General features: G+C 40.0%; 1 protein-coding gene across 1 annotated transcript; it reads left to right on the plus strand.

The window, feature by feature from the left end:
- The first annotated feature begins 106 nt into the window (after positions 1-106).
- LOC137239151 (uncharacterized) lies at positions 107-8,561 on the plus strand. The gene is made up of 2 exons (XM_067764178.1): positions 107-886; positions 6,867-8,561. The coding sequence occupies exons 1-2, from the start codon at positions 470-472 to the stop codon at positions 7,116-7,118; spliced, it is 669 nt and encodes a 222-aa protein (XP_067620279.1). The 5' UTR covers positions 107-469; the 3' UTR covers positions 7,119-8,561.
- Positions 8,562-21,320: the final 12,759 nt, after the last annotated feature.

The following is a 21,320-nucleotide window of genomic DNA, read 5'->3' on the forward strand; positions in this document are numbered from 1 at the left end:
GAAGTATTACATTTTTTTTTTCTGAAACGGTCTAATGCATATACACAAGCAAATCAATAGGACTTGTTGTTTTGATACGTATTATACTAATGTTCCTACAAATAGATTTTGGCTATATTAATAATCGAGCCGACTGCGTTTGTAGTGCGTAGAAAAAGAAGTCATCCTATTTAAACAGTGTTGGAATTACCGTTTGCCACTTATTTGAACTCCATAAAAGAACGAAAAAAGTTATGTAGAATTGCCTATATGCGTTCGTCAGCGAATTGCTTTGTTTTGTTAGTCTTTGGCAAATCAGCCATACGTAAACACGTTATTGGAGTAGTCTTTGTTGAAGGACAAAAAACGACTAAATACGTAGTAGATCCGGAAAGCAGATATACTTTTCTGCATATAAAATTAGAACAAAAAAAATCAATATCACCAAAGCGGTAATATGCAGGGGAAGAACAAAATATAAAAACGTTGCATGGCGCCATGGAGTTGGAGAAATCCTTGTACCTCTGGGTCAACTGACAGCAGCGATGAATCGTCTGAAAGTCCATCACCTATACGAAAGCGTGCACAACAAAGATTACCACCATCTAATAATATTGGCGCTGCTAATAGTCTTTATCAAAATCCAAACTTTAATGCAACAACAAAATACATCACACCGGTGCTCTTCTCTACAAATCGTGGCTTACATCTGCGAGTCGCCAAAACTATGTCCAAATCTCATGCCGCTGCCGTTGGTGCGTACGGCTGTCCAAATACTGAAGGTAATAGTGGTGAAGTGCGTAATAAATGCAGTTGTGGCATAATCGGTGGTGATTGCGGCAACGAGAATAATTTACCCACCGCCAACTATGACAACGAAATACATTTTTGTGATTTGGAGCGTTGGGTAAGTATAAAAAATTAAGAGAAAAAGCACCGTCTCTAAGAAACGATCATTTAGTTTCAGTTCTTTTTTAGCGCGTTACCTTCTAGATGTTTATGGTTGAGTCCAACAAGTTGATTTTTCTTGCGCTAACTGAAAAAAAAACAAGAGAACTCAAGTCTTCACTTGGTTTTTTTTTATCGCAGTACGTACTTTTTGTTCAGAGCCGGATTAACCCTCAGCGGGGCTCCAGGCAACCATCAATTTGAGGGCCTCTTTTTTCACGTCTGTTCCCTTCTTTTTTCGATTAAAAAATACAGACTTATATCTTTCATAAAATTTTTTTTGTCACAATGTAATAATAACTATAAAATTACTATATACATTTTAAACATGTCATTTTCTACATTTGTTTTCGGCAAATTCATCAATTATATTGTAACGAATTTACTTGCAAATCCTCTTATTTGCAATCCTCTGATAAGTTCGAATCACTAAACTGTTGAATAAATAACTCCAATATTGAACAATGGAAAAATGGCCTTTATTAAAGTACTTCACAATAACACACAAACTGTGCAACGAATAGCTTAATAACCAAACTGATAGCTCAAATGAAACTCCACTAATCAAAATAATACTGCTATTGCTCGCTAGATATCGTCTTAGTCGTAACTGCTGATCAACTCAAACTAAAACTGAATTACTTCTTACTCGCCTGCATCGCTTTTATAGTTTACGCTGCATACTTCTAGGCTCTTCGATTTCCAGAAGTTACTAGTTCTTTCGGCTACAAAATCGCCAGCCACAACTACGTGCACAAATTATTGCTCTCTCTTGTGACAACTCAGATAAGGTATATGCATGTGTTTGTAGTTTACAGTCTCCCGCACACACATGAGCGTATAAGTAAATTCATCGGTGTGTGACATCTCATCTCTCGCTGCCTTGTATGTAAATGTTGCTCGTCGGAATGTGTACATATGTGTAGACGCAATTATTGATTCGTTTATGTAGATACATAATGATTGAATTATTGATGTGCATTCACGTCACTGCTTAGCATCGGCCTGGAGATGGCAGCACTCCTTAGTTTTGCTAATATTCGTAACACTGCCCTCCACCTAAGTCTGATCGTCCCGATCAGACAAATCTCCCAATCTAAACGCCGCTAGCATCGCCATATGTACCACTCTTCTACTCCGTGGTTTCCCAGTGGTTTATATGCGGTAGATGGTATCACTGATCTTCTTCACAACTTTGTACGGGCCTTCCCAACTGCACCGAAATTTGGATGGAACACCTTTCAGCCGGTGAGGGTTGTATAACAGTACCAAATTTCCCTCCCGGAAACCTTCCGAAATATTTTCCTTGTCGTACCTGTGTTCCATCTTACTACTCATTATCCTCGATCGTTCCCTCGCACTCTGTTGCTCGGCCAATGAAGAACTACTTCGCAGAGCTTGCGCTGGACGGATTTGCTTTGCATAATCAGTATCGTTCCGACGCTTCACAACAGTAGTGTGCCTTGGCTTGAAACCACCCTTGCATTCTTTCTTCGTTTTAGTACGTCCGCTAGGGCTTTTCAATGCCAGTTTTTCTCTCACAGGTACCTTCGGTTTTGATTTGTTTGGCCCATTTGTTCCATCAACCTTTACCTTTGAATTTCGTGGCCTTCGTTGAGTCTTCTCCACCAGTACCCGATTACTGCTGAACCCTTTTTCCAAACTAAATTTAAGTGGCACATCTTGGTTCTCATAACGCATCACCCTTCTCTGCATATCGATCTTGATGTCATGGTCAACCAAGAAATCCACTCCCAATATAACTTCATCAACAATCTCCGCCACAACAAATTTGTGTAGAACCATGACCTTCCCAATCAATACTTCACATATCACTTCTCCCTGAACTTGGTTATACTCGCCAGTGACCGTACGCAACTTTGCTCCAGGTAACGGTTTTACTCTCCTGTTGACCAAGTCAGATCGGATCAAGGAATGAGATGCGCCCGTATCTACAGTCAGTATTCGTTCGTTGCCATCCACATTCCCTCTGACGGTAAGACTGCTCGATTTTCTACCAATTTGCGACACAGATATCACAGGGCATTCAATAGCTGGATCTAGCTCTCTACCTCTTACTCGCTCTTGCTCATCTCCTCCAGCTTTGCGTTTACGCCCACTCACATTGTTGGAACTATTAAGGCCAAGATCGCAATGACGTGCAATGTGACCGGACTTCCCGCATTTGAAGCATTTGATAACTTTTTCACTCCCCTTTTGCGATCCTTTCAGCGCCTCCAATATTGCGTCTACCCACTCTGGCCTTTCTACTTCCACACGGCGTGCTTTGAAAACTGGCTTACACAGAAGCGACGCTGTTTCCTGAATCAGGGCTTGTGACACCGTTTCTGCGAATGTTGGCTTTGGGTTTGCGTATGTAGCCCGCTTCGTTTCCACATCTCGTATGCCATTTATGAAGCTCTGGATTTTTACCCTTTCAGTGTATTCCACGGGTGCGTCCGCATTCGCTAAATGTGCTAGCCTTTCAATATCCGACGCAAACTCTTGCAATGTTTCACCAGGCCTCTGGAAGCGGTTCAGCAACTCCATTTGGTATATCTGTCTCCTATGCTCAGTTCCGTATCGCCTCTCTAGAGCGCCCATCAATGCTTCATAACAGTTCCGTTCACTCTCTGGAATGGTTTGTAAAATCTCAGCTGCAGGCCCTTTCAACGCCATGAAGAGTGCAGCAACTTTATCTTCCCCATTCCACTTGTTCACTGCTGCGGTCTTCTCAAACTGTAGCTTGAAGACCTGGAAAGGAACAGAGCCGTCAAAAGATGGAGTTTTTACCTTTGTATTACTCGCTGAAGCAGCCGGCCGATTAAGTTGCAATTCCTGTATACGACCTCTCAACGCATCCACCTCTGCCTCGAATTTTTCTTCAAACTGCTTTATTTTCTCGTCCATACGCCCTTCGAGTTTTGATGATATACGCGCCTCTTGTTCTTTCAGTTGTGTTTCCATCTTTGATGTAATCTGTGTCGACATTTCTGAAATACGAGTCTCATGTGATTCCAGCTGGGATGCCATATATGTCTTCTGCTCTTCCAATTGTGATGTTATACGAGTTTCCTGCGATTCCAGTTGGGATATCATATACGTCTTCTGTTCTTCCATCTTCGATGTTATTCGTGTCTCTTGGGATTCCATCTGTGATGACATATACGTTTTCTGTTCTTCCAATTGTGATGTTACTTGCGACGCCAATTCTGTTACTGTCGATGTTTGAGCAGCTATTGCAGCCAATATCATGTTCAAGTCTGTACTGGTAACCGTCTGCGATGTTTCGTTTTTCTCTTCAATTTTTGTTGTCTCCTCGCCATCAAGATGAAAGACATACTCTTCCACATCAATTCCTTCTGCTTCCATTGCCTCTCGTAGCCGTGCCTGAAGTTCGAGTTTAACGCCGCTTGTATTCAATCCACGGCTCTCCAACTCCTTCTTCAGTTGCGGGATCTTCAATTCACTTAACTTTGACATGTCCAAGTTTATTCGAAGTCTTCGGAATTTATTCAACAATTCCTCTTCTGACACCAATTGTAACGAATTTACTTGCAAATCCTCTTATTTGCAATCCTCTGATAAGTTCGAATCACTAAACTGTTGAATAAATAACTCCAATATTGAACAATGGAAAAATGGCCTTTATTAAAGTACTTCACAATAACACACAAACTGTGCAACGAATAGCTTAATAACCAAACTGATAGCTCAAATGAAACTCCACTAATCAAAATAATACTGCTATTGCTCGCTAGATATCGTCTTTGTCGTAACTGCTGATCAACTCAAACTAAAACTGAATTACTTCTTACTCGCCTGCATCGCTTTTATAGTTTACGCTGCATACTTCTAGGCTCTTCGATTTCCAGAAGTTACTAGTTCTTTCGGCTACAAAATCGCCAGCCACAACTACGTGCACAAATTATTGCTCTCTCTTGTGACAACTCAGATAAGGTATATGCATGTGTTTGTAGTTTACAGTCTCCCGCACACACATGAGCGTATAAGTAAATTCATCGGTGTGTGACATCTCATCTCTCGCTGCCTTGTATGTAAATGTTGCTCGTCGGAATGTGTACATATGTGTAGACGCAATTATTGATTCGTTTATGTAGATACATAATGATTGAATTATTGATGTGCATTCACGTCACTGCTTAGCATCGGCCTGGAGATGGCAGCACTTCTTAGTTTTGCTAATATTCGTAACAATATCATCAACATCGATTTTGTTCAATAAATCTGACTCAATGGAAACTATACTTAACATCTCGAGTCGCTCTTGTCGCGTTGTAGCTCTTTCAGCAGGCATTTTATACGCGATACCCGTCGCCTCATAACGAGTATCAGTATTTTGTGATTCATCATCAGCAATGATTTCTAGAGCCTCTAATATGATTTCAAATGAATCGTAAACTGCATTCGTTGTTGTTGTTGTTGTAGCAGTGCTTCGCCCCAACTAATAGCTGCGACCGATCACAAATTGTCATCAATATCCTCTAACGGGAGTCCAAGGAAACTTGCTGTTTCAACAGGGGTGGGCCATAATGAAAGGGGTGTTAGAGGCGTCGCATTCGAATGTGCTTTCCAGCGTGTAGATGACAATGTCTTCAAAGTTTTCTCATTGTTTATTTTATTTTTTAATACGCCCAACGATAGGTGGAAGCGGGAAAAAAATTATATAATCATTTTCAGTTCTGATTATATTTTTCTTTCACTCTAGAATTTTATGTTTGTAAGAAAATTTGAGAAGTCTTTTTCATTTTTCGGGGGCCTCCTAAAATTGGGGGCCCCAGGCAACTACCTATTCTACCTACTTATTAATCCGGCCCTGCTTTTATTGCAACAACACTCATAGACATTTTATGGTATCCTGTCGTAGAGACAGAACTTAAAACTCGTGGAACACAGGGTCTCACCTTTCTTTAGCTGCAAAAGGTTCATATCGGCGGCAATATTCTTGCATGCAATGAACTGTGAAGTTCAGTACACAGCCTAATTATTCCAAAGGCAACCAAATTTTAGAAACAATATTTTTCAATTAGAACAGAGTTTTCCTCGGGGGTAAACCGGGTCCAGCTTTAATTTAATGATGATAAGTGTCCCGGTCCCTTAAGACGCTTTAAGAAGCACATTTTTCTTTCGGCAGAGCAAATAGACAATAATTGCATTGCTATCACAAATCGCGTAGTGCCAGGATTGGTGACTAATGCCGAAACAATTTTTCCAGCCTAAACTGCAAATGTCGGTTCTTGAAAGAGTGTTTTAGTTTAGTCGTCGAACAAATTTCCGTTAGCACTAAGATCACATTCAGTCTATCTAAGGTCCTTGCAAACCGACCAGTTCAATCTTGCCTTGTAGCTGAACATCTTGGATGCTATAGCGGCACAAATAACGTAACAGTATTTTCTGAGCTGGAGCAAGTAATTTTTAAAGAGATGCCAATTCATTAACTATTTCATGTCTCAGCTAGACTGTTACCATGGGAGGCATATATTAAATATATGAAGAGTTAATCCGGACAGGTAAGAATTTGAGTTAAACGATAAAGATGTGCTGGAGTAAATTTATTCTTCTTCGCCATGGTGGTTAGATTCTTCTCGTATGTCGTGTGTAGCCGTAACACATAACATGATTTGTAATGTTACGCAAATGGATGAAGAGTATGCAAAAGTATTGTTATTGTATTTTGTAGCAATAGAGATAGGTAGAGATAGAGAGATATGTAGGCAGTCCTCAAAGTTAGGCATAGTCGTATAAGATTTTTAGGGACCCCAGGAATTATATATGATTAAAAAATTGCCTGGTATCCATATCCGGCTAACGCTGAGTTTATCTGAGACAAATTGTTCGGAAATCTGTAATACGTATTTAAGTTTCAAAATCTTCCTAAATTAATACAAAAATTTATAAACTTATTTTTATCATTTTAGAGTACTAATCGTGCTAACACTATCAGCCTTGAAGATACTTTTATAGTGTCAAGACGCAAAAATAGTCTACCGAGCACCAACGGCTCATCGTACAATGAGAACAGTGGCATTTTAAATGATAGAATGCAACGGGGTAGTAGCATATTTTATGTGCCCAGCGGCAGTCGTCATGCACTTGTCATGCCACCTCGCAGTTTATACGAACGGAGTACGAGTATACAAAGCAATTTTGAACGATTTGGTGTACTCTAGAAACTTACTATTCCTATATATATTTCTGCTTTGATTGTATTTATATACAGCAGCTTTTGTTTCCTATTTAGTTTTGCAGTTGAGTATCGCATTCTGTTATATAAACTTCCTGTTTAATTTATACTTTAGGCCTGAAAAATTTAATTTTGTTAAAAAAAAAAAGATACAAGCTGCCAGATTACGGACACCACCTTGGTCTATCCTCTCTTCACGAAACTCTCCCCCTTTTTAAGTTAATAGTTGCTGTAAAAAAAGTTTCTGTGCATAAACATAGTCTCAGGAAACTAAATTTAATATAATAATCTAATTTAATCTAATTTAATAATTTTTTCAATTAAGAAAAAATGTATCATAACAATAATAATGATAAAATAATTATTGTTAGGCCTTGAGCTCGATTCAAACCCGCAAATTTATTATATATTATATCATTGTATTGATTTTGTGTTCAGATAATAAAAAGTTAAATACGCACAATTTTTAATACTTAGTACCTACATAAGTACATAAAATCTTGTTAAAAAATTAAAGAATATTGTTACAATATTAGCAACACTAAGGGGTACTGCCATCTCTAAGCCGATGCTAGACAGTGATATCATGCACATCCATAGATCAATCATTATGTATCTACGTAAACGAATCAATAATTGCGTCTACACATATGTATGTACGCATACGAGCAGCGCAGAAGCAATGCACAAACACATGCATATATTTTATCTGAATTGCTCACAAGAGAGGGCAATAACTTGTGCAAGTATTAAGGCTCCATTACTGATACTTAGCATAGACTTGACTTGGCTTGCGAACTGTCACTTACAGTTCTGTTAATTTAACATTGCATGTTACTGATTACTCAAAACTTAACTTGACTTAGAAGTCTGTTCAATTTTGATTTTCTATGTAAGTTCTAAGTGACGTTTACATTTTGAGATGCCATTTGTTTGTTTCCATTTCATTTTGACATTTTGTCATACAAATTGACATTTATTTAAAAATAAATTTCAACGCTGATTATGATAACAGGTTGTATGCGCCAAGTGGAGCATAATCGTGGCTAAGTGGCCAAGTTTACGCCAAGTCAAGTCAAGTCTACGCCAAGTCAAGTCAAGTCTATGCTAAGTATCAGTAATGGGGGCTTTACTCAAATGAGAAGTTATAAGCGTAGTTGTGACTGGCGATTTTGTAGCTGATAACTAACTAGTAAGTTCTGGAATGGAAAGCCTAGAAGTATGCAATGAGAAATCAAAAACTATAAAAGGCGCGACAGTAGAAGCGAGAAATCAGTTTCATTTGAGCTATCAATCAGTTTGGTTATTAAGCAAGCTATTCGTTGCAAAGTATAAGTGTTATTGTGAAGTACTTTAATAAAGGCCATTTTTCCATTATCCAATATTGGAGTTATTTATTCAACAGTTTAGCGATACGAACGTGGGCAGAAGATTGCAAATAAGGAGAATTGCAGTAAAATCGTTACAATATGTATATGTATGTATTATTAAATAATTATATATAAATAATTAAGATCGCGGGTTCGAATCGAGCTCAAGGCCTAACAATAATTTTTTTTTCATTATTATTGTTATGATAAATTTTTTCTTAATTGAAAAAATTTTTAAATTAGAATAGAAGAAAGAAAAAATTTTAGACAACTGCCAAAGCTCGTTGTATAGATCCATTTCGGGAACTGCTAAATTCCTTCATCGGCAACGTTTAGGCGCCGCTGCTATAGCCATTCAGCCACCACAGCGGTTTTTTGTTTGTCTTCATTAATCCTACTTCTATTCTGGTTCGTGCCAATTGATATTCACACCACTGCGACATCTGTTGCAGAATAGCTGTGAAAATTGGACTTGTTTGTTGGCAATGCTGCCATAGTGTCATATTTTATTGACACTTTTTTTCCCCGTGCTCTGGGATGTATTAACAATTTTTGTTGTTATATCGGCCTACTGATTTTAAGATCGCGGGTTCGAATCGAGCTCAAGGCCTAACAATAATTTTTTATCATTATTATTGTTATGATAAATTTTTTCTTAATTGAAAAAATTTTTAAATTAGAATAGAAGAAAGAAAAAATTTTAGACAACTGCCAAAGCTCGTTGTATAGATCCATTTCGGGAACTGCTAAATTCCTTCATCGGCAACGTTTAGGCGCCGCTGCTATAGCCATTCAGCCACCACAGCGGTTTTTTGTTTGTCTTCATTAATCCTACTTCTATTCTGGTTCGTGCCAATTGATATTCACACCACTGCGACATCTGTTGCAGAATAGCTGTGAAAATTGGACTTGTTTGTTGGCAATGCTGCCATAGTGTCATATTTTATTGACACTTTTTTTCCCCGTGCTCTGGGATGTATTAACAATTTTTGTTGTTATATCGGCCTACTGACAAAGAGTATATATTTGTTAAGAGGCGTCACTCGATACTTTGTTGTTGCCAAAGCAACCCTGTCATGTCGAATGTGATTCTCAAGGAAGTTTTGTTTAGTTTTTTTAAATTTAATCCTATATAGTTATGCGGTAAAGTGACTTTGCATAATTACGATTTTTGGAAAGAGAATTAATTAATTAATTTAATACAGTCAATAAAATAAACACAAATACCCCACGAAAATGTATAGAAGGAGTTTTTATAAATACATCTGATAAAAAAAACCAACGACTACCTTGAGAAAACATCGAGTAATTTGCTTTGGCAACAACAAAAGTATCGAGTGACGCCTCTTGACAAATATATACTCTTTGCTACTGATTTTAAGATCGCGGGTTCGAATCGAGCTCAAGGCCTAACAATAATTTTTTATCATTATTATTGTTATGATAAATTTTTTCTTAATTGAAAAAATTTTTAAATTAGAATAGAAGAAAGAAAAAATTTTAGACAACTGCCAAAGCTCGTTTTATAGATCCATTTCGGGAACTGCTAAATTCCTTCATCGGCAACGTTTAGGCGCCGCTGCTATAGCCATTCAGCCACCACAGCGGTTTTTTGTTTGTCTTCATTAATCCTACTTCTATTCTGGTTCGTGCCAATTGATATTCACACCACATTCACCACAAAAAACCGCTGTGGTGGCTGAATGGCTATAGCAGCGGCGCCTAAACGTTGCCGATGAAGGAATTTAGCAGTTCCCGAAATGGATCTATACAACGAGCTTTGGCAGTTGTCTAAAATTTTTTCTTTCTTCTATTCTAATTTAAAAATTTTTTCAATTAAGAAAAAATTTATCATAACAATAATAATGATAAAAAATTATTGTTAGGCCTTGAGCTCGATTCGAACCCGCGATCTTAAAATCAGTAGGCCGATATAACAACAAAAATTGTTAATACATCCCAGAGCACGGGGAAAAAGTGTCAATAAAATATGACACTATGGCAGCATTGCCAACAAACAAGTCCAATTTTCACAGCTATTCTGCAACAGATGTCGCAGTGGTGTGAATATCAATTGGCACGAACCAGAATAGAAGTAGGATTAATGAAGACAAACAAAAAACCGCTGTGGTGGCTGAATGGCTATAGCAGCGGCGCCTAAACGTTGCCGATGAAGGAATTTAGCAGTTCCCGAAATGGATCTATACAACGAGCTTTGGCAGTTGTCTAAAATTTTTTCTTTCTTCTATTCTAATTTAAAAATTTTTTCAATTAAGAAAAAATTTATCATAACAATAATAATGATAAAAAATTATTGTTAGGCCTTGAGCTCGATTCGAACCCGCTATCTTAAAATCAGTAGGCCGATATAACAACAAAAATTGTTAATACATCCCAGAGCACGGGGAAAAAAAGTGTCAATAAAATATGACACTATGGCAGCATTGCCAACAAACAAGTCCAATTTTCACAGCTATTCTGCAACAGATGTCGCAGTGGTGTGAATATCAATTGGCACGAACCAGAATAGAAGTAGGATTAATGAAGACAAACAAAAACCGCTGTGGTGGCTGAATGGCTATAGCAGCGGCGCCTAAACGTTGCCGATGAAGGAATTTAGCAGTTCCCGAAATGGATCTATACAACGAGCTTTGGCAGTTGTCTAAAATTTTTTCTTTCTTCTATTCTAATTTAAAAATTTTTTCAATTAAGAAAAAATTTATCATAACAATAATAATGATAAAAAATTATTGTTAGGCCTTGAGCTCGATTCGAACCCGCGATCTTAAAATCAGTAGGCCGATATAACAACAAAAATTATAAATAACTAAGTAAACTATAAATCTCAAATACACAATTTTAAGATCTCTCAAATCAAAAATAATCTATATATCGTTAGCGCTTAACCAACAAATTGGAAATTTTACAGGAAAAGCACAAACATTTTTATCTGTATTTAATAAGCGAGACATGCTCATATTGTTTTATACAATTGTTTTTTGTTATTGATATTAGAGAAAAATTACAAAGTTTACAAACGGCGATGGTCACTAGGACATGATTCTGAATTTCTCTTCTTCAACTAGCTTTTCGGGAGCTGAGTATTGAACTCGAAATCTCCAACCTGCAAACTTCATACTAGGGCAAAAGGCACTCAGAGTAAGCATTGCTTATAAAGCTCTGCTAAAAATCCAATGTTACTAAGCTCTTGAAGGTGCGCATACAAATATTCCATAAAATTAGAAATAACAAGTAAGGAAGGCTAAGTTCGGGTGTAATCGAACATTACATACTCAGCTGAGAGCTTTGGAGACAAAATAAGGGAAAATCACCATGTAGGAAAATTAACCTAGGGTAACCCTGGAATGTGTTTGTATGACATGGGTATCAAATGGAAGGTATTAAAGAGTATTTTTAAAGGGAGTGGGCCATAGTTCTATAGGTGGACGCCATTTCGCGATATCGCCATAAAGGTGGACCAGGGGGACTCTAGAATGTGTTTGTACGATATGGGTATCAAATGAGAGGTGGTAATGAGTATTTTAAAACGGAGTGATCCTTAGTTCTATAGGTGGACGCCATTTCGGGATATCGCCATAAAGGTGGACCAGGTGTGACTATAATATGTTTGTACAATATGGGTATCAAATTAAACGTATAAATGAGGGTTTTAAAAGGAAGTGGCCCTTAGTTGTATATGTGAAGGCGTTTTCGAGATATCGACCAAAATGGGGACCAGGGTGACCCAGAACATCATGTCGGGTACCGCTAATTTATTTATATATGTAATACCACGAACAGTATTCCTGCCAAGATTCCAAGGGCCTTTGATTTCGCCCTGCAGAAGTTTTTCATTTTCTTCTACTTAATATGGTAGGTGTCACATCCATTTTATAAAGTTTTTTTTACGTTATATTTGCGTCAATAAACCAATCCAAATACCATTTTTCATCCCTTTCTTCATATTTGGTATAGAATGATGGCATTTTTCGTAATTTTCGATATCGTGGTCATAGTCCGATTTCGGCCATTTTAAAGTGAATTCAGATAAGTACGTGAACTAAGTTTAGTAAAGATATATCGATTTTTGCTCAAGTTACCGTGTTAACGGCCGAGCGGAAGGACAGACGGTCGACTGTGTATGAAAATTGGACGTGTATTCAACCGATTTCGCCCATTTTCACAGAAAACAGTTATCGTCATAAAATATATGCCCCTACCAAATTTCACAAAGATGGGTAAATTTTTGTTCGACTTATGGCATTAAAAGAATTCCACACAAATTAAACGAAAAAGGGCGGAGCCACGCCCATTTTAAATTTTTCTTTTATTTTTGTATTTTGTTACTGGAGTTACTTGTTACTGGAGTTGAATGTTGACATAATTTACTTATATATTGTAAAGATATAAAATTTTTTGTTAAAATTTGGCTTTACAAAAAATTTTTTTTTAAAAGTGGGCATGGTCGTTCTCCGATTTTGCTAATTTTTATTAGCACACATGCAGTAATAAGAGTAACGTTCCTGCCAAATTTCATCATGATATCTTCAATGACTGCCAAATTAAAGCTTGCAAAACTTTTAAATTACCTTCTTCTAAAAGTGGGCGGTGCCATGCCCATTGTCCAAAATTTTACTAATTTTCTATTCTACGTCAACCCACCTACTAAGTTTCATCACTTTATCCATCTTTGGTAATGAATTATCGCACTTTTTCGGTTTTTCGATATCGAAAAAGTGGGCGTGGTTATAATCTGATTTCGTTGTTGTTTTAATAGCGATAAGGTTGCTCCCGAAGGCGAAGATCCGGTACGCTCCGGTAACAGCACCATTAAGGTGCTAGCCCGACCATCTCGGGAACGATTTATATGGCCACATTAAACCTTCAGGACGTCCCTCCCTCCCCACCCTCAAGTTCCATGAAGATCTTGGGGTCGCCAGAGCCTCGTCTGTTAGTGAAACAGGATTCGCCGCGGATAGGTGAGGTTGACAATTGGGTTTGGAGAAGCTGTATATTGCGCTGGCAACCTGAAGGGTTGCACTACACAGCCCCTTGAATCTGGTATTTTAGTCGCCTCTTACGACAGGCATACCTACCGCGGGTATATTCTGACCCCCTAACCCGCTGGGGAGTCTAATTTCGTTCATTTTAAATAGCGATCTGAAATGAGTGCCCAGGAACCTACATACCGAATTTGATCAAGATACCTCAAAATTTACTCAAGTAATCGTGTTTACGGACAGACGGACGGACGTGGCTAAATGAATTTCTTTTTTCGCCCAGATCATTTTGATATATAGAAGTCTATATCTTACTCGATTAGTTTATGCCGTTACGGATTACCGTTATGCGAACAAAATTAATATACTCTTAGAGCTCTGCTCAGCTGAGTATAAAAACATATAGAATTAGTATGTACCTAATAGTGTATAAAAGAATAGCAACAAAAAGGCAATACTTAGAGATCAATTGCAAAGCGAGCAGCGGGGCATTCATATTCACACTTAATTTTTGGAGGCAAACTCCGTTATTATTTATTCTAAAACTTCAAATTTTTTTTACTGGGGGTTATTTTAATATACCTATCAAAATCTGTGAAAAACCCTGCTTCATAGAATCTGATGGCTAGGTCTTTTGCGAATTAAGCGATATAATTGGCTTTCCGGACATAAAAGTTTCTAAAATTTTAGCCTAGCCAAAGAAATAACCCTGTACCAAATTTCAAGCAAATCACGCCATAGTCTACCCTTGGTCTATCAGCTTTGCTGCAGGTGCTAATCTTCAATCAACTACATATTTTGGTAGACATAAGGTATCCAAAACATCCAGAAGAGGAACGCACTCCCCCTAGGGAAACGCGCGTCACTCTACCTCAACTTCGATCTGGATACTGTAACAGGTTTAACTCTTACCTATCCAGAATCAACTTTCCTGCTTGCAATGTATCCCCACATACACCAACCATCTCTTCAACTGTAATGTGGAACCAACGCCTCTAACACTCCTCTCACACTATGGTCCACCCCTGTTGAATCTGCAAGTTTTTTTGAACTCCCGTTAGAAGACATTGATGACAATTTGTGATCGGTCGCACCTCTTGGATGGGGCGAAGCGCTGCTACATCAAAAACAGCAACATAAGCTACAGTCCGCTATGAGTTCGCAACTTGCAGATGTCGAGACCCTAGACAACTTTAAGTATTCTCCCAGAGGATAGGGTTATTTTGTATGCCTTCAGCCTTTGTGAGACTTTTAAAATAAGTATGGATTTAATATTTCAGAAAGTGTTTGAAAAGTATTTTGTAGCTATTACAAATTTGGTTCATATCCTACTAAAGAACTATCAAAGCGGCATCACTATCCCAGACCTTCAGGGAATTGTTATCGTGACAAAACGAAATTCCCCCCACCCCCCCCCCCCCCCCCCTCTTATAAAAAATTGCGTTGTTACGATATGTCGGGTTTGGAATCCATAAGTGTGACGTAACCTGACTAGCTCTTAGCTCAGCACTTTTCCCGATATCTAAATCAAATCTAACTTGTCTACCATTAGGCCTTTAAGGTTTCCTTGAAAACCTCAAAAAGTTTGAATGTATTCATAGTGTTATCAAAAGTTTGCTCTCAACGACCAAACTGAAAAATCCTATCAGATACCAGGAGCTATGTTATAAAAAACCTCCGTCCTCTTGGCAAACAATAGAAGCATTCTAGGACAAGGCAACGAGCACAAAACGTGCTAAAGCGTTTTCTCATTTAACGCCAGAAGGCAGCGCCCAGTTAGAATACCCATGATGGATATGAGCTTACAGTCCTCTACTTTCAATGATAAGAGTAACTTTGTTAGTCTAAGGTTGTAAGACATGAACATGATCTTCGACACTTAAAATGATTTTTCTTCAATTTCCTTTATTGACTACAAAATAAGTTTGTCAAATAAAAAACACACTGATACACTAACAACATATATTTTTTATTTGGCACAACAAATGCATTTCGGACAGACCTGCTGTCCATCATCAGCGACGCGCTACTAAAACAAAGGAGTCAAGAACGCTTCCCAAGGCAGTCGGTTCTATGTACCGGAGCGACTCGGGATTTTTCCCGACCAAGGACTGTCATTTCAGTGTGACCCCATTTAATTTGTTTCGTCCCTCCCACAAATTGTCATCCTCCCAGCAGCTCCTTGCAGCAGGACTGCTACATATTCTCTTACTCCGGGAAGGTATCGAACCCAATCCGGGTCCGTCTCCTGACCTCGGTCCTGAGAAATGGTTTTGCTGCATTTGCCAGAAAAGAATATTTTTAGGACGGTCATACTCTGTTCAGTGTGTCTCGAGCAAGGGATGGTTGCATCGGACAGGTTGTTCTGGGCTTGATCCCAAAACCCGACGTCCACGTAACTTTTATATATATTTTGTGGCTCCTTGCTGCTCACGCCCAAGGGCGTCCCGTAGTCTACGCCTAAGCGTATCCCCACTACCTTCCAGCAGCTTCGCTGCTCAGCAAGCCACAACAAGTACCCGCTGCTGCTCGCGCCCCACTGCGCCAACAACTCAAACAGCTGATACCACTCATAACTACTACCTTCGTAGTAGAGCTGGTAGCAATGCTGAGCATCAGCCCCTGCCCCAGTCTTCTTCTCCCCCCCCTCTTTTCTGGCAGAAATCGTGCAGGTCAGGGAAACAGACTCTTAGTCCCTGCCTCCGTTTGCACCGTCTGCCAGCACAGAATATATAGGTTTGCGACATCCGCTCAATGCAGCTCCTGCCTTGGGTGGTGCCACTTTCCTAGATGTTCTGGTCTCCGCGACGGCAACCCCTCGACGGGTTTCATCGCGCCATGCTGCCAGGTCGCAAACCCAAATCATCCGGGTACCCAAATGCTTGCCCAAGGGCGCCCAGGCCCAAGGCCACAACAGCAATTGCGTCCTGGCCTTCCACAACCTAGGCGTAGTCACCCGTAACTTACCCCTAGAGTGGCGGCGTCACCCCTCATGCACTTCAGAATTCTGCAGTTCAACTGTAATGGACTAACTGGGAAGATTACGGAGATAGTCGATTTCATGAAGCGGAACAACATCCGCATTGCTGCGATTCAAGAGACTAAACTCACAGCAAGATCTGCATTGCAGACCTGCTCTGGTTATAATGTCCACAGGAAAGACCGCGAGAGCGGAAATGGAGGCGGCCTCGCGTTTATTATACACCACTCTGTGCAATATTATATATTTGATCCTGGCATCGACCGCAGGGACAATGTCTTAGAACGTCAAGGCCTATCTGTCCGGTCAGGCGATGCAAATCTAGAAATCATCAACATCTACATCCCTCCTGTCACCTGTTGCCCCAGTGGATACCGCCCTAATATCGAGGCATTATCTTAGGCGATTTCAATGCCCATCACGACCTATGGCATTCAAACTTGCGGGCGGACAGTAGGGGTGAGATGTTGGCGGATCAAATAGACGAAACGACATTCTGCACAATAAACGGAGACGCCCCCACACGTATGGTAGGAAGCTGTCATAGCTCGCCAGATATCTCAATCGTGAGCGCAGAACTCGTAACCTGCCCATACTTATTTCGTTCGAGCGTACCGCCAACTTCATCGTCACCGAAAAACGCACTTTCATAAACTTCAAAAAAGGAAAGTGGGAAGAATATAAATCTGCAACAGACAGCAGCTTTGCTGCCCTCCCTATCCCGACTGATGCCCGCCAAGGGGAGCGTGCCTTCCGTAAGGTCATTGAATCCGCCTCGGCACATTTCATTCCCGCCGGGAGAATTCCCGAAATCCGGCCCCACTTCCCGGCGGAGGCCGCGAGCTTAGCGAGGGAACGCGACCTTATAAGACAGCTTGATCCAGGCGATCCCCAAATAAGGGATATAAACCAACGCATCAGATTGCTTGTGGACGAAGACAAGCGGGCGAAATGGGAAGAGCACCTAAGAGGTTGTAACCTCTACCGGTGTAGGTAAACTTTGGTCCACCGTAAAGTCCCTATCGAATCCGACTAAGCACAAAGATAAAGTTTCCATCGCCTTTGGCGATAAGGTGCTGTCGGATGCGAAAAAATGTGCAAGCGCTTTCTGCCGACAATATATAATGCATCCTACGGTCGACAAAGATAGACGGAGAGCCAATAGACACGCACATAAACACAAACTCAGCGCGTCACCAATTACCATCACCGCTAGAGAGGTTGAGGACGCCATTGGTCGCGCTAAACCATCCAAAACAGTGGGCCCAGACGGCATAGCCATGCCGATGCTTAAAAACCTAGGGAAAGAGGGTTTCAAATATTTAGCGCATGTCTTCAACCTGTCTCTTTCCACCTTTGTCATACCCGAGAAATGGAAAATGGCCTAGGTGGTCCCGCTACTAAAGCCTGGGAAACCAGCTAACGTAGGTGAGTCATATCGTCCGATATCTCTCCTATCGCCAGTGGCAAAGACGCTTGAAGCCATTTTGCTCCCTTATTTCCAAGCACATTTGCAGCTAGCCCCTCATCAGCATGGCTTCAGAAAACTCCATAGCACTACCTCCGCGCTAGATGTCATTAGCACCCAGATAAATTGCGGTTTGAATCAATATCCCCACCATAGAACAGTACTCGTAGCGTTAGACCTATCAAAAGCTTTTGATACGGTCAACCATGGCTCGTTACTGCAAGACCTGGAAGGGTCTACCCTTCCCCCATGTCTTAAAATGTGGACCGCAAATTATCTGGGTGGTCGGCAGGCATCGGTGCAATTCAGAAACGAAACATCAAAACAAAGGAGAATTAAACAAGGGGTGCCACAGGGTGGTGTCCTATCACCGCTTTTGTTTAATTTCTACATATCTAAGCTACCTTCACCACCGGAAAGAGTCACAATCGTTTCCTACGCCGATGACTGCACAATAATGGCCACAGGCCCAGGCCCAGAGATCGATGAGCTATGCAATAAAATAAACGGCTATCTCCCTGATCTCTCCAGTTTTTTCGCCTCGCGAAACCTGGCATTGTCACCGACTAAATTTTCCGCGACCTTATTTACAACATGGACGCCCCAACACTACGCTACCGACTGTCCTACACCCCAAAATCTTGGGTGTGACGTTTGATCAGGATCTACATTTTGGTGCGCACGCAACCGCAATTGTTCCAAGAATTCAGAGCCGTAATAAAATCCTCAAATCCCTTGCTGGCAGTACCTGGGGAAAAGATAAAGAAACGCTCTTGACCACATACAAAGCAATTAGCCAGCCGATTACGTGCTACGCGTCACCCATATGGTCGCCAAGCCTAAAAACCACCCACTGGAAGAAACTACAGGCCTGCCAAAATACTGCTCTCAGAATCGCCACGGGCTGTCTTCTTATGTCCCCAGAACACCATCTGCATAATGAGGCGAGAATACTCCCCATCAGGGAGAGAAATGAGATGCTGACCAAACAGTTTCTGTTGAATACCCAGAAACCTGGGCATCCAAACAGACATCTGATTGATGAGCCAACACCGCCTAGGGGCTTAAGGAGTCATCTCCGTAAGCATTTTGAGGAAATACGGCACCTGAGAACCCAGCCGTATGAAGCGAAAAAACACAAGCAGGTCCTTGGTGAACTCCATAGACAGGCGTCGGACCTTTATGTCGGGAATTGCCCGGTGAATCCAGTACTTGAAGAAAAATATCCAGTACTCGCAGAAGAAGAACGCATACTCCGCAGGGAAACGCGTGTCACTCTTGCTCAACTTCGTTCTGGATACTGTAACAGGTTAAACTCTTACCTATCCAGAATCAACCCCGACATACAAAATGTATGCCCCGCTTGCAATGTGTCCCCACATGACACCAACCATCTCTTTAATTGTAATGTGGAACCAACGCCTCTAACACCCCTTTCCTTATGGTACACCCCTGTTGAAACGGCAAGTTTCCTTGGACTCCCGTTAGAGGATATTGATGACAATTTGTGATCGGTCGCGGCTATTAGGTGGGGCGAGCATTGCTACAACAACAACAACAACAACAACAGTCAAGAATATAAACAAAATAGAAAATATTAGCAATATTATGGCAATTACAAAACAACGTACATACATATGTATGTAATAAATTTAAGAAAAAAGAGGGGAATTTATGTTCCCGTTGTCAGCATTCATGGCAATCTTGGTTTTTGTGATGTAGAGAGATTCGTAAGCGTCTAACTTTCTGTTGTTGTGCACCGCATTGTTTACTATAGTGCACCGCTTTTATTAAATGAAGACTCTCTTCTACAGTGCCGATGCTGTGCTTTGTTGAGCTGTCGTCATTTGTGTGAATGTGCGCTGCTACTGCGGACCGATGAATTTGTTTATTGTTGGCGTGCTTTTCGTGTTCTTTGAAACGAACAGAGATTTGCCTTCTAGTTTGTCCAACATATTTTGCATCGCAACCCAGGCAGCTAATTTGGTAAATGCCGCTACGCTCAAGCATTGGGACAGTATCTTTTGTGGAGCCCAAAATGTTTTTCAATTTGTTGTTGTTTGTGTATACGATTTTCATTTCATTCTTTTCAAATATGTTCGTTAAATTATTGGTGATAGCAGGAAAATACATAACTAAATGGTATGCGTGCTAATTTGTTTGTTTTAATTTCTTTATTTTGAGCGAAGAGAGTAGTTAAATTGTTTTTGTAGTGTAAGTTGGAATGTTTTTTTATTAGTTTATCGATGAGTTTCTTGTCAAAGCCATTGGTAGTTGCGAGATCAATAATTTTTGTATACTCGTTTTTATAATTAGTTACGGAGAGTGGTAAATTCACAAGGCGATAAACCAATGAATGAAATGCAGCTATTTTGGTTTGATAGGGGCAGAAAGAATCACGTGTGATTAAACGGTCAGTTGAGGTGGGTTTTCGATATACCGCATAGTCAATTTTATTGTTTACTCTTGTGCATTTCAAGTCTAAGAAATTTATGGAGTTTTGTTCATCTTCCACTTCAACTGTGAATTTTATGCTGTCGTATTTGTTGTTTATTGTGTCTAATGTGTGTTGCAGTTCTTGTTTTTTAATTATGCAAAACACATCGTCGACGTATCTGATCCAAATTCGAGGTAAGACACCTTCTGTTTTAAATCGTTTTCGAATTTGGTCATGAATGCTTCTGCAATTAGTGGTGACAGTGGGTTTCCCATGCTGGTACCGAAGTCATTAGAATAAAACTTATCTCTGAAGGCAAAATAATTGTGGGACATACAAATCTGGGATGCTTCAATTAAAACTTTTATTTCATCCGGGTTGGCCTGTTTGTTTTCCAGGTGTTTTCGAAGAGACTCTATAGCAATATCAACTGGGATGCTCGGAAACAATGCTGTTACGTCGAAGGATGCAAAAATTTCACCTTCATGGATTTCTATATCTGTGGTTCTGTTAACAAATTCGAAGGTGTTTTTTATGCTGGCACCCTCAAAATTTCCATATTTGCTCAACTCATTTACCAACCATTTTGCGACGCGAACCAACGGTGATGATGTATTGGAGACGATTTTCCGCATCTTTTCTCCTTCCTTATGGACCTTTGGCAAACCGTACATTTTGGGTACACTAGGATTTGGCACCAAAAAGGTGTATTTATTGGTCTTAAAAACTTCGCAAATTTGTTTGATGATTATTTTGGCGTCATTAACCATACGATTAAGCGGGGATCGTTTTAAAAGTTGTAAACCATCTTCTTCGATAGAGAGATGCATTCGGCGGTCGTAGTCTTTTTTGTCCATAATAACGACTCTATTACCTTTATCGGACTTCATATAGTAGACGTCCTTCTCTTTTAAGTGTTTAATCGTTTTGATT

The sequence above is a fragment of the Eurosta solidaginis genome, chromosome 1 (assembly GCF_040869045.1).
Source record: "Eurosta solidaginis isolate ZX-2024a chromosome 1, ASM4086904v1, whole genome shotgun sequence".
Classification (NCBI taxonomy): domain Eukaryota; kingdom Metazoa; phylum Arthropoda; class Insecta; order Diptera; family Tephritidae; genus Eurosta; species Eurosta solidaginis.